Source organism: Neophocaena asiaeorientalis, unplaced genomic scaffold (assembly GCF_003031525.2).
Source record: "Neophocaena asiaeorientalis asiaeorientalis breed wild unplaced genomic scaffold, Neophocaena_asiaeorientalis_V1.1 scaffold254, whole genome shotgun sequence".
NCBI lineage: Eukaryota > Metazoa > Chordata > Mammalia > Artiodactyla > Phocoenidae > Neophocaena > Neophocaena asiaeorientalis.
In genome coordinates, this window is record NW_020174705.1 from 1,875,565 (window position 1) to 1,889,258 (window position 13,694).

General features: G+C 53.6%; 2 protein-coding genes across 2 annotated transcripts in view; one reads left to right on the plus strand and one right to left on the minus strand.

The window, feature by feature from the left end:
- Positions 1 to 10,030, minus strand: part of PKD1 (polycystin 1, transient receptor potential channel interacting) — a 61,223-nt gene extending 51,193 nt beyond the window's left edge. Inside the window, exon 1 of the mRNA XM_024759611.1 lies at positions 9,601 to 10,030. Within this exon, the coding sequence (XP_024615379.1) occupies positions 9,601 to 10,030 (430 nt within the window). The remainder of the gene's footprint in view (positions 1 to 9,600) is intronic.
- RAB26 (RAB26, member RAS oncogene family) overlaps positions 10,029 to 13,694 on the plus strand; it is a 5,924-nt gene continuing 2,258 nt past the window's right edge. Inside the window, exons 1-2 of the mRNA XM_024759688.1 lie at positions 10,029 to 10,223; positions 11,291 to 11,401. Of these exons, the coding sequence (XP_024615456.1) occupies positions 10,029 to 10,223; positions 11,291 to 11,401 (306 nt within the window). The remainder of the gene's footprint in view (positions 10,224 to 11,290; positions 11,402 to 13,694) is intronic.

Here is a 13,694-nt window from a genome sequence, read left to right on the forward strand (position 1 = left end):
CCCACAGCATGTGGTACCTTAGTTCCCTGACTGGGGATTGAAACTGCACCCCCTGCATTGGAAGCACACAGTCTTAACCACTGGACCACCAAGGAAGTCCCCAGGAAAGACATATGTTTAAAGAAGAAAATTAATTATCTTGGACTTTCCTGGTGGCACAGTGGTTAAGAATCCACCTGCCAATGCAGGGGACATGGGCTCGATCCCTGGTCCAGGAAGATCCCACATGCCGTGGAGCAACTAAGCCCCTGCGCCACAACTACTGAGCCTGCACTCTGCCACAACTACTGAAGCCTATATGCTCTAGGGCCTGTGTGCCGCAACTACTGAGCTTGTGTGCTACAACTACTGAAGCCCGCGCACCTAGAGCCTGTGCTCTGCAACAAGGGAAGCCACCAGTGCAGCCAAAATAAAAAAATTAATTATCTGGAAATCAAATTCTGTAGACTATTTCAGCAAACCACCTGGTGAGTCAGAGGAAATAAAATGTGCCAAAGATCTTGTCTGATTCAGAGAGTGGGACATGAGAGAGATGTTTAATTCTTGATAAAATATAGATTTAAAATTTTTTATTAATAGTTAATGATAAGTATTAACATAAAATAAAGGGGAAAACTAGAGGTGGGGGGAAAGAACCAAGAAAACTTGATCAGCCCAAGCAGGAAAGAATTAAAAAAGGAAATAGTGGATCAGTGTATTAATCAGAACACAAAATAAGACCAAGCATATGGGTGATCATTATAAATATAAATGAGTTAAATTCCCCTGTTAAAGAGCAAGGATTCTCATAATGAGAAGACACACTAAATCCAGGTAAATGTGGTTTACAGGGACACAGCTAAGACAAATAACCCAGAAGGCTAAGAGTAAAGAAATAGAAAAATAAAGACACAAGAAGGTGGGGTGGCAGTATTAATACTAGAAAAATAGAACCTAAAGCAAAAGATAGTAAATGGGGAAAGAGTCCAATTTTTTTTACATTAATTAAAGGTATAATCTGTGTAGAACATATAATGCTCAAAAAATAGAACATCAGAGCTTCCCTGGTGGCGCAGTGGTTGAGAGTCCGCCTGCTGATGCAGGGGACACGGGTTTGTGCCCCGGTCCGGGAAAATCCCACACACACACAGCTAAACTGTTGAAAACTCACAAAATCATTGTAGAGGCTTTCTTACACCTTCCTTGGAATTTTACAAATCAAGTAGACAATTTTTTTTAAAATTCAGTAAAGATATGGAGAGTTTGAACAGCACAGTTAACAAGTTCTAGTTTATGTAACAGTATTTTGTCAAGTATCTGGAAATGAATAGGCAATAAAATGGCCTTAGGAAACACTGCCCCCTAGAGGTGCTCTGGGTCCTTTCACCTGCTAACTCCACCACATCACGAGTCTAGCCCACAGCTGGGGCTCCCCCAAACCCACCCTAACCCAAGGATGCTCACCTGAGTAGAAGCCTGAAGAGCAATTCGCAGAGAATCTTCAGACAAGGCTGGACATCCAGACGACTCAGATAATTGAAAGGTAAATGTGGAAGTGATGGATATTGTCATTATCTTAATTGTAGTGATCGTTTCATGGGTGTATACTTATGTCAAAACTTATCAAACTGTACACTTTAAAAATGTGCAGTTGGGACTTCCCTGGTGGTCTAGTGGGTAAGACTCCACACTCCCAATGCAGGGGGCCCGGGTTCGATCCCTGATCAGGGAACTAGATCCCACATGCATGTCGCAACTAAGAAGTCTGTATGCTGCAACTAAGAGTCCGCATGCTGGAACGAAGATCCCTCATGGCGCAACTAAGACCCAGCGCAGCCAAAATAAATAAATAAAAACAAATAAATATATTTTTTTAATGTGCAGTTATTGGATGTCAAGTAGACCTCAATAAAGTTGTTTCTTAAATATCTAATCACTTACAGTGACAAAAAGCAGATCAGTGGTAGCCAGGGGCTGGGGTTGGGGTAGGGAATTACTGCAAAGGGGCATAAGAAATTTTGGGTGACAAAAATGCTTTATAGCATGAGTATGGTGATGCTTAAATAAACATATTTGTCAAATCTCACCAAATTGTTTAGTTAAAAATGGTGAATGTTGGGCTTCCCTGGTGGTGCAGTGGTTGAGAGTCCGCCTGCCGATGCAGGGGATGCGGGTTCGTGCCCGGGCGTGGGAAGATCCCACATGCCACGGAGAGGCTGGGCCCGTGAGCCATGGCCGCTGAGCCTGCGCGTCCGGAGCCTGTGCTCTGCAACGGGAGAGGTCACAACAGTGAGAGGCCCGCGTACCGCAAAAAAAAAATGGTGAATGTTAGTGTACATAAATTATGCTCCAGTAAAGCTGATTTTTAAAAATCTAACCCTGTAGAAATTGAAATACCCTCTTTTAAATCTTTTAACTTTTAGAATTTAACTTTAATAATTTAAAATCAAAATTAAAATCAGATTATTAGAAGTGACTAGTAATGAGCATACATCTTATCAAATCTCTGGGATGCAAAGTTATATTGATACATGGAGAGAAACTGATTAACATTACATAAAAAAATTTTTTTTAATATTTATTTATTTATTAATTTATTTGGCTGTGCCAGGTCTTAGTTGCAGCATGCGGGGTCTTTAGTTGTGGCATATGGGATCTAGTTCCCTGACCAGGGATCGAACACAGGCCCCCTGCATTGGGAGCGTGGAGTCTTAGCCACTGGACCACCACGGAAGTCCCTCACTTTTTTAAAATTGATGAGCATGAAAAATCAAAATAGTATGTAAGTTGAACATCCCTGTCAACATTCTAGAAAAACAACTATAAAATAAACCAAAAGAAAGTAGAAGGAAGGAAATTAGAAAGGTAAGAACAGAAGTTAGTTATTTTAAAAGAAAGAGAATTGATTAATAAAATCAAGAGCTGTTTTTTAAAATTAATTTATTTATTTTTGGCTGTGTTGGGTCTTCATTGCAAGTCCCTCAAGAGCTATTTTTAATATACAAGGCTATTAATTTTTTTTAAAAAACCTGTTGACAAGTGTAGCTGAAAGAGAAATGAAAATAAAATATAGCGTATTAAGACTGAGAATGAAGGTTTATTCACAGAAATAGAGAGTGAAAAATTACAAGACAATTATGTGTAACTTTTTTTTTTTTTTTTTTTTTAATCATTGCTGGGTGCAGGCTTTCTCTAATTGCAGCGAGCGGGGGTTACTCTTCATGGCTGTGCGCGGGCTTCTCATTGCAGTGGCTTCTCTTGTTGCAGAGCATGGGCTCTAGGCACGCTTAGTGACTTAGTGTGGCTTCAGTACTTCTCGGGCTAAGTAGTTCTGGCTCGCAGGCTCTAGAGCACAGGCTCAGTAGTTGTGGTGCATGAGCTTAGTTGCTCTGCGGCATGTGGGATCTTCCTGAACCAGGGATCAAAACCGTGTCCCCTGCATTGGCAGGCGGATTCTTAGTATTTGTTTTGTTTGTGTTTTTTTTTTTGGCTGCATTGGGTCTTCATTGCTGTGCACAGGCTTTCTCTAGTTGTGGGGAGCCGGAGCTACTCTTCGTTGTGGTGTGCGGGCTTCTCATTGAGGTGGCTTCTCTTGTTGCAGAGGCACAGGTTCTAGGGGCGCAGGCTCAGTAGTTGTAGCTTGCAGGCTCTAGAGCGCAGGCTCAGTAGCTGTGGCACAGTCTTAGTTGCTCCACGGCATGTGGGATCTTCCCGGACCAGGCCTGGAACTTGTGTCCCCTGCACTGGCAGGCGGATTCTTAACCACTGGACCACCAGAGAAGTCCCTGGCAGGTGGATTCTTAACCACTGCGCCACCAGGAAAGCCCTAGTCCAGATCTTTTAATGGAAAAATCCTATCAAATGTGGAAAGATCAGATAGTTATGATTTTATTTATACTCTTAGAGAACAAGGATCATATCTCAATGTACTTTATGCATATTTATGCATAAATATGTAATGTGTTTAGTAACATAATTTGGATACCTAAAAAAACTTGGACAAAGATAGAAAAAGGAATCCTTAGTCCAGTGACTTTTAGGTCTGTTCAGCCACAGAACCCTTGTTTCAAAGTCCCAAAATAGAAAACTTGAATGGCCCTGTTCCAGCTGAATAATGGACCCCAAAGATATACAGGTCCTAATCCCCAGAACCTGTGAATGTTACCTTCCATGGCAAAAGGGGCCTTGCAGATGTGATTAAATTAATGATCTTGAGGTGGGGGATGATCCTGGACTATCCAGGTGGACCATAAATGTAGTCACAAATGTCCTTATAAGGAGATTTGGGAATTCCCTGGCGGTTCAGTGGTTAGGACTCTGCACTTTCACTGCCGAGGGCCTGGTTCAATCCCTGGTCGTGGAACTGAGATCCCACAAGCCGTGCAGCATGGCTAAAAAAATAAATAAATAAGCAGATTTGATGGCAGAAGAAGAGAAGGCCAAGTGGCTATGAAAATGGAAATTGCAGTGATGTGGCCACGAGCCAAGGAAAGCTGGAGGCCACCAGAAGCTGAGGAGGCAAGGATTCTCCCCTGGAGCCCCCAGAAGGAATCAGCCTTGCTGACACCTTGACTTTAGTCCCATTAGACTCATCTCACACTTCTAGCCTCTGAGTGTAGGATGATAAATTTGAGTTGTCTTGTGCCACTGTTTGTGCCACAGCAGCAATAGGAAACTCACTCAGGAGCCATTACCAAACCTAATAGTGGTTACTCCTGAAGGACAAGATCTGGTGGGGGAATGAAGACTTTTATTCTTGCCACTCCAGGGGTACTCCAAGTGCGCAGACTTCAGTGGTTGTCATGGTTACACCAGGGTTCATTTTATTCCTTTACACCAACACCGATGACTCCCCTGCCATGAGGCCATGTGTGGTACCCTGGAGCCACGAGGCAGCTGGCGGTGTTCTGTGCTGCTGGAGTCCAGAGGTCTCACCCACATGGGGCCTCAGTACAGAGTATGGATCAGATTGAGGCCTCCCCCCACACCCACCACTCTGCGGCAGGCACGTTTTATGTCCTGAGACCGCCAAGAGTATTCAGGTGTGAGTACCTGAGCAGCTAGCTGTGGGAAGCAAGGACAGAGGGCGGACCTACAGGGAAACAGCCCTGTGCTCCAGCCCTCCCACCAATTGGTCCTTTTCCACTCAGGCAGGGATGGACACCCACCCCTTACTACCTACAGGGCCTCAGTGTCACATGGGGGAGGGCGGGGCAGGTAGGTGTGTCCTCTTGGGAGCAGGACACTCAGTGTGGCCCCTGTGCACCTGGCCTCTGGGGCGGTGCAGGGAGGGGTCCTCTGACACGAGCTGCTTCCTCAGGTAACTCTGGTGGAAGTCACATTCCGTGCTGCTGCAGTTCCTCTCTGATGTCTCCATAGCAACGTTCACACGGATTTCATAGAACATAAGGTGTTTGAGCTGGAAAGGACCTCGGAGATCAGTTCCTCCCGCCCCCTCATTTCACAGAGAGGGGAGCAGGCCCAGACTGTGTATGCTACACGCCTGGGGTCAGTCAGCAAGCCAGGGACCCAGCTGGGGCCTCTGCCTTCTGGCACCACTCCCAGCCAGGGTCCCTTGTCCTTAGATCGCAGACAGCTGAATTCCTTAGGACTGTCTTCTTGGGAGGTGCTCTGAGGGCACAAGTTTTGGGGGCTCTGCCCTTCCCCCTTTGCTAAAGGACGCTGAAGCCCAGCCTCACTCTGCCCTGCTCAGTCCTGTAGCTCTCATTCCTGTGCTTGGTGAGGGCAGGAGTGGGCACGATGGGCGCTGTACTCTGGAAGCTCACAGGCTGGCGTGGAGGCAGTGAAGTCCCTCAAGAACCACCAGAGAGCAAACGTGGTGTCTGCGGAGCAAGAGTTGGGGTGGGAGAAGCCCGGGAAGTTTGCCCAGAGGAGGAGGCTCCAAGCAGAGCCTGGGACGAAGGTCGAGGAGGACTCTCATTCCTGTCTAAGGCTGCCTGGCTTGAGGGCCACACCCTGTGGGTGAGTGGGAATGTGAGTGTGAAGCTTGAGGGCTTGGAAAATCGGGTTCCAGAGAGAGACTGCCCCAGGTCATAGGTTCCAGAGGGTTCTCGTGTCTGGGGACTCATGGCACACATCACTCTAGGACAAGGGGGTCAGACACATGGAAGGGCAAGTCAGAGGGCAGAGTGTAGGAGCTGAAGGCCCTGGACATGAGGGGACCAGGAATCTGGGCCAGCAGAGGGTGCTGGGATAAGGGTCCAGAAGTGAGTCCTGGGGTTGTTCCATCCCTTTGCTGGGACATGGAACCATGTAGCCCCACCCCTGCCCAGCAGAGCCAGCCCTATACCGGAAGGGTTGAGGGCTTGTAAGTCTGTATCCCCCACCCCAGGGACACAGACCTCACTCCTCACCTGTACCTCAGCCCCAGGGCTCACTTCAATTCCAAACCCTGCTTCAGGGACCTGGCCTGGCCTGTGGGAGGTCTTCTCTCTAGATTAGAAGATCCCGAGAATCTGGGCATCCCCAGATCCCGCCAAAGCTACCTTCCTGAACTTTGCCACCAAACTGGTCCCTTTTCTCCCCCTTGCTGGGTACCTGTTCTCCTTCTCTATGCCATGTGACAGACATTTCCAAATGCTCAGAGTCTGCAGTGTGGCCGGGACGCAGTGCTCGGTGGGGACAGCTCACCTCGGCTCTGCATGGAACCTGCCAGGGTGTCTTCTTCACTCACGTGGATGGCAAGTGGGGTCCTCTCCACCTGGGCTTCTCCATGAGGCCACCTTGGCTTTCTCACAGTATGACAGCTGGGTTCCAAGAATAAGTGTTCCAGGAGACAGGAAGGGAGAGCTGCCAATCTGGAAGGTCTGGGTCCAGAAACAGGCACAGGGTCACTTCCATTGGTCAAAGTAATCACAGCTCCTGCCAGGGTAGGAGACATAGACCCTCCCCCTCACTGGGAAGAGTAGCAAAGAATTTGCCATCTTTAATCCATCTTAGCACCCTCTGTCTCTGCCCCAGGGGCTCTGACTCTTTCTTGCCTCCCCTCTGGGCCTGCAGATTCTGTCTCTCCTGGAGTTCTCCTCCATCCCCATTACTTCCCCATGGTCTACTGCAGTCCCCTCAAACTCATCTCCCTGTCCACAGGCTGCACCATCCATCCCCTCCTGGCCACTCCCTGTATTCCTATAGCAGTGCCCTCTCTCCATTGCTCTCCTCAGAAACCATGTATGGCTCCCTACTTCTCACTGAAAAATTTCCAAGCTCCTAGGCAAAACATTCAAATTCACCTTACAATCTAGCCCCCTTCTATGTTACCTATTGAATTAGCACCCATTTCTTCCAAGCCACTGGACCACACTTTGGCCTCTTCTGCTCAGGCTCTCTGAGCCTGAACATATTCACTCTCTCCACCTGGCAAGTTTCTCTATCTCCACCGCTGTTGGACTCCTGCTCAATCTTCAAAGCCCAGTGCAAATGCCCCTCCTCCACAAAGCCTTGCTCTCATTACTCATCACACTAGTCTTACTCTCATTGTATGTTGAGGCATGTTCTCCCTTAAATCCTTATTGGCAATGATGTGTCCTCTTGAAGTGTGGCCCACATTTTTAACTCATACTTCTTTCACCAATTTAATAACTGTTTGTTGCAGCCTGGAGCCAGCTGCCAGGGATATGACAGTGAGCAAGACAAGCTGTTTCCTGTGCCCAGAGAGCTTACATTCCAGAGAGTGAGACAGATGGCAAATAGAGGAACCAAGAGACATAATGATCAAAGATTAGGAGGACTGTAGGAAGGCAAGAAAGGCAAGAAGGGGTGCTGCGAGGCAGGGACCAAAAATTCCCTCTTTTCAAGAGAAACGAGAGACCTGGATTTTTATATACTCTCCTAATTTTAAAGGTTGCAAGGTCAAGTCTTTCTCCTCTGCTCTCAGCTTCTCTCCCCTCCTAGCTTCCCACTCTCTCTGGAATGCCTGCCTCCTTCTCTCTTCCTGGTTACCCTATCAGCAGCTCACTCCCCAACTCAGGACGCCCCACCCCTAGGGCACCCAAACTCCTCAGTTGTTCCCATGCCCTGGCCATGCTCTGGCAGCAGCTGGCAGGAGGACGTAGGGAGCCCACTGCCTAGGATGCTAGGGCCAGTGGGCATCCCCTACCTGAGACCCTGGGCCAACCTCCCTGATGTTGGCCTCCTAGGAGTGAGACACCTGGAGTCCCCAGGGCCCCAGCAGTGGGAACCCAACACCCCCACTGCAGGCTTCACTAACCGCATCTGGTCTGGAAGAAGTGAGGAGCCAGAGGAGCGAGACAGAAAAGGACGCCAGGGGGCCCTCAGAGGGCTTCCTCAGGTTGGTCCCCAGCTCTGACAGAGCCCTGAGGGATAGGTCTCCGTCTCCAGGGAACCTCTGGGCAAACCCTGCCAGGAACAGTTTATGCTCTCTGGAGCCAGAGTTCCCACGTAGAAATCCCGGCTCTGCCACTTCCTGCCTGGTGACCTTGCACATCTCCCTTCCCCTCTCTGGGCCTCAGTTTCCCATCTGAACACTGGGGATCAGAGCAGCACCCACCTCACAGGATAGTTCTAAAGATGACATGCACCTGGCACACGATGGTGCTCGGTGAAGGGCAGCTTTCCAAAGCCTCTCCCATGCAGGGCCCTGCCAGGCCCTTTCGAGGAATTGCTTTGTTGGGCGGCATCCTTCCATCTGTATTTTCCCAGACCTCTGAGCCCTAGAGACAGCTTCTGCCCATTATAATTATTTGGACTCTGGGCACTGCCAGCTGAGAGGGCTCAGGCCTCTGAAGGGCCCAGGCTCCCAGTAACAGCTGTCATGTCTCAGGATGGAGGAGGACAGAGCAGGAGGGCTGCCCTTTGTCTGCACCTGCTGCCCCCAAGCCCTGGGAGAGGGGAATCTCTGCTCACCACTCCCAGGATTCCATGACCACCTCAGCCTCACTCTCAAAACCCAGAGCATCTTGGGTGGGTGGGAGTCCTGGGACAGAGCCCCAGGAAGTCCAGGAGGGGAGCAGGTGCCAGGTCCTGGAGAGGAGTCTGCCAGGGACCAGCATAGGGTTTGGATTATCAGCACTTGAAAGCACTGGAAAGCCAAGGAGACAGCCACAGCCTGGCAGAGGGGCCTCCCACCTCTTTCACCTCCCAGATCCCTGAGGGCAGAACCCCAGGGGAGGGGACTCTCAGAGGGCCTGCTGCTGGCTGTGACAGTGACTTCCCTTTCCCCAAGGATCCTGAAGCTTCAGCCCAGCAGGCAGAAGCTGCAAGGGTAGAGCGCCCTGCTGGCTCAGCCCTGCCGCTCAGCCTGGCCGCTATGGCCTGTCTCTGATAACCAGCTGTCAGCTGAGCCCCGAGCAGCGGGCGCACCCGGGTTTGTTTGCCAAGCCCGAGTGTTGGAGCTTCCTGGACCCTCCTGCCCTGGAAGGGAGGGGGTCGGTGCCGCAGCAGGCTAGGTGGCATCTCCGGCGGAGAAGGGACAGAATCCCAGGGTGCCTATCCCACGCAGGTCCACTGCCTCAGTGCCCCCATCTCACGGCACTCTCCTCGTCCCAGGCCCGGAGGCAGTCCAGTGGGGGTCACTGGGCAAGGGGCAGAGCCGGGCGGGGTGGTGCACAGCCAGCAGAGGACACTGGGTACTCCCTCCCTCACCCACCGCCCCCAACCCGCACCCAGGCCCGATGCAGATATGGAAGGGCGTCGCTAGCTCTAGGGCAGGGAGATAGCTGCCCCCAATGGACAGAGGCGCTCGGACCCCGAGCACCCAGGGCAGGGCCCGGACCTCCTGACCCCGCCCCCGGGGAGGCCATCTCATTTGCATGGCCCCTCCCGAGAGCGGCCATTGGTAGCGGCGGCGGGAGGCCGGGCCTGAGTGGCTGCGGGGCTGTGGGGCGGCGGAGGCGGCGGGGGCGGGGCAGCGCGGAGCAGCGCGGAGCAGGGCGCCGGGGAGGTAGTTGCAGACGCCGCGGGACAGTTTCGGCTTAGGGGCTGGGTCTGGCTCCGAGGGCGCGGGGAGCAGGGTGTCCCGGGGCGCGGCGGCTGCAGCGCGAGCGTACTGAGCGCCCGCCAGCCCGTCTGCCATGTCCAGGAAAAAGACCCCCAAGAGCAAGGGGGGTAGCGCGCCCGCTACCTCCGCACTGCCCGCCACCCACGGGTCCCAGCCCGTGCGTCCCGGGACTGCGCGCCCTGGCCCCGAGGCACCTCCCAACAGGCCCCCGCAGCCCGGCCGGTCTTCGCTTGGCGGCGGCGGCGACTTCTACGACGTCGCCTTCAAGGTGAGCCGGGCACGCCCAGCCCCATGCGAGCGCAGCAGGTGGCGTCCGGTCGGAGCAGAGTGGGGAGGGTCCGGGGAAAGGGTGCAGGGCCCTGCAGACCTTTAGCGAGGAGCTGGCTCGAGCGGCACCCCGCAGCTGCAGTTGGCATGGCTGGCGCGGTGCATCACACACACACACACACACACACACACACACACACACACACAGCTGTCAAACCCGGGTTTGGGATACCCAATATATGGCAGGGCCTGCCCCCTCCCCCTCCCCACCTAGCTGGCATGGCCGGACAAGGGGTCCTGCGGAAGTAAGAGCCTGGCAGGTGTCCTCTCCCTGTTCCCTTATGCTTCTGCCCCCACCCACGCTCATCATTTCCCACATGCTGCCTTCTCTCACCCCCAGAGTCTTTTGGTCTCTTCTCTTTAGGAGGCGAGACTAAGAAGAGGTTTGCCAGTTTGGTGGGGAATGCTGGGGCCTCCTTCAGGCTAAGGCAGAAGCTTGTGAATTGTGGGGGCGGGGGTGGCAGGCCCATCTTTGGGTTTTGGAGCCTTTGGCAACAGGCTGGGGGAGGGGAGGAGAGGGAGGCCTGACTGCCCCTCCCTGTCCACAGACGTGGTCTGAGCCTCTCCTCATGTCAAGATCTGACCCTCACTTGGCAAATTTCTCTAGAGCCTTGCTGGGATTGGAAGAAGCCCCCTGGCACAGAGGCCCCCCACCCAGGCCTCCCAGCGGTCAACCCTCAGGTTCTGCTCCTCATTAAGCCCCAAATGCTCCTCTTCCAGACCAAGCATGGTGTCCAGGTAGCACCCTGGATGAAGGCAGCTACTCCCACTCCCCACTGATGGAGACAGGCCAATGTTCAGGAGAGGGCACAGAACCTTCTAGAGGTGGAAGATGGAAGTCCAGGCTCTGTGTCTCCCCCAGGCCCTGCTGAACCTGCAGACTTAGGATACCTCCCTCCACTCCTGACCCTCATCCACAGCCCATCTGACCAGGCCAGCTCAGAGAAGACCAGACACTCCTCCGGGTGGGCCAGCACCCAGGTCCCCTCTGCTTTCTTTGTGCCCCAGGTCATGCTGGTGGGAGACTCGGGCGTGGGGAAGACCTGCTTACTCGTGCGCTTTAAGGATGGCGCTTTCCTGGCAGGGACCTTCATCTCCACTGTGGGCATCGACTTCAGGGTAAGAGTGGAGGCTGATGTCCCGAGCACTGACTGGGCCCAGCCCATGCCCTGGGCCCCCAACACCAGCTAATAGCTGCTCGAAACACCCTGGGCAGCTGGTTCTCCGGTTCTCCATTATCCCTGTGGCACCGACAGGCTCATGAGGTGGAGCTCCTGGCTGGACCACCTGGCTCCCACAGTCAAGGTGGTTGAGGTGGGATGCCTTAACCACCAAGCTGCCTGCCTCCCGACATCTCAAGGTCCTGGAGAGAGGTGGTGGCTGTATACAATCGAAGCAGAGATGGTACCCCTGTGCCTGGGGCTGGCACGACCCTGGGGGCTGTATCTTGTGCACTGGGGGCGGTGGATGCTGCTGTCCCCATGGGAACTCAAGACCCGTGTCCACTCAGGAGGCCAGCATCGCTGCCCCACTGTACAGAGGGGCCCTGAAGTGCCAGGTGGCCTGCCCAGGCCATACCAGACAGATGGCTGAGGCATTGAAGCACACACCCAGTCTCAGAACCAGGGAGAAGTCCCTGCCCTTGGGTGAGGAGGCTTATGGGAAATGCTCCCACCTGGATGCTTCCCCTGGCAGAGCCCCCTCACCACCTCACCCCCTGCTAGAGGGCTATGTCCTGGGGTCCTTCTGGGGGATGTCCCTCGACTCTTGGCTCCCCAAGTGCCCTCCAGCACCCCAAGCAGCCTGTGGGATCACAGGGGAATGATGGGGGCCACAGCCTTAGGCCTGCAGGGCTCAGGCATCAGTCTAAATTCCAGGTGCTGAGGTGATGTGTTCTCAGCAAATCCCAAATTTGCATTTTTCTCACCCTTTTATTAGACCCAGTCAGCAGAAGGCTGGCAGGGAGGCTCCTTCTGGGGACTGGGAATGGGGGGCTCCCTCCAGTCTGGGGAGCCATTCTCTACCCTGTCTGTGGGGGCAGAGCCCCTCAGGTCCTCTGGGATGAAGTAAGGGTTGAGGTGACAGAAGGGGGAGGTTTAGGCCCAGTCCTCTGCCTGTTCTGGCCTCACCTCCCCCCTTCTCACCTCCCTCTTGGCTCTGGGGCAGGTGGTGAGGCTGTGTGGTTCGCACCCCTGTTCAGGGTGCCAGGGAAGGCGGGATGTCCTCCCCAGCCTCCCTGCAGCGGGACAGATGGCTGCACCCAGTTCCCTGGAGACCCAGAAGCACCCTGACAGCAGGCGCTGGGTGAAGAGGGAGGTGGTGCTGTTTCCACTGCCCGGGGCCTCAGCTGGTGGTTAGCAGCTCCTGTCCCCACCCCAGCAGATAGGAACCAGGGTTGAGCCACTCCCTGCCCTAGTCCTGAACTGGGAGGGCCTGGCTAGGGAGCATCATCAGCCAGCAAGCAAGCACATAATGAGCACCCACTGTGTACCAGGCCAAGTTCTGGGCTCTGTGCTTACTGCATGGGGTCCTATCCTCAGGCAGCTGCCGTAGGAGTGGGAAGAGAGGCTTTCAAATTACAACAAACACTTTAGCTCGTACCAGGCCAGACTCGTTTCTCAGTGCTTTGCATACAGTAGCTCATAAAGTAATCAGGGCAGCCAAGTGATGAGCACCCCGGCTACCCCCATTTGTGGATGGGGAAACTGAGGCACAGTGTTAGTAATGAGCCTGGGGTCACACGGTGACTTCAAATTAAGTCGTTCAAGTGGCTCTAAGCAAAAGGAGCAGTGTGTGCAGAGCTGTGAGAAGTGCTGGTGGCCTGGGAGAGGGGGCTGGAGCAGGGCCTTGAGACCTAGGAGCAGAGTGCGGGGGGCAGGCGTGCAGTGTGAAGCTGAACCGGCAAGTAGGCTCAGGGAAGCCACCAGGGCTGGGCTGGGCACCAGGCAGAGGAGGGCAGCTGGGGTAAAAGAGAGAGAGGGGAGGGGCTGGGTGCAGGACTGAGTGAGTGACTGGGGTGGGTGGTGACCCGGGGCCCTGCAGGGCAGGGGAGCTGGTGGGGCTGTGTGTCAGGCCTCCAGGAGGGGCAGAGGAAGAACCACCTGGCCCAGAATGGACACAGCTGGCCATGGAGGGCAGCAACTTTCCAGTCCATCAGGGCAGCCAGCTAAGCGGGGGTGGCCTGAGCACCCTCTGTGCACAGGTCACCAGGAGGGGCTCAGCAGCAGGAGGTGTAGGAGGTATGAGGGAGAGCTGGGTGGACACCAGTACTTGGATTCAAGGGGAAGCTTTATTTGTAGGTAGAAGGCAGTGAGGTAGTCAAGAACCAGGTGGGCCCTGGAGGCAGAGCCAGCTGAGGCCAGGGATAATGAATTAGGGACACACCAGGGTCCCCTCAGTCCCAGGCTCAGTC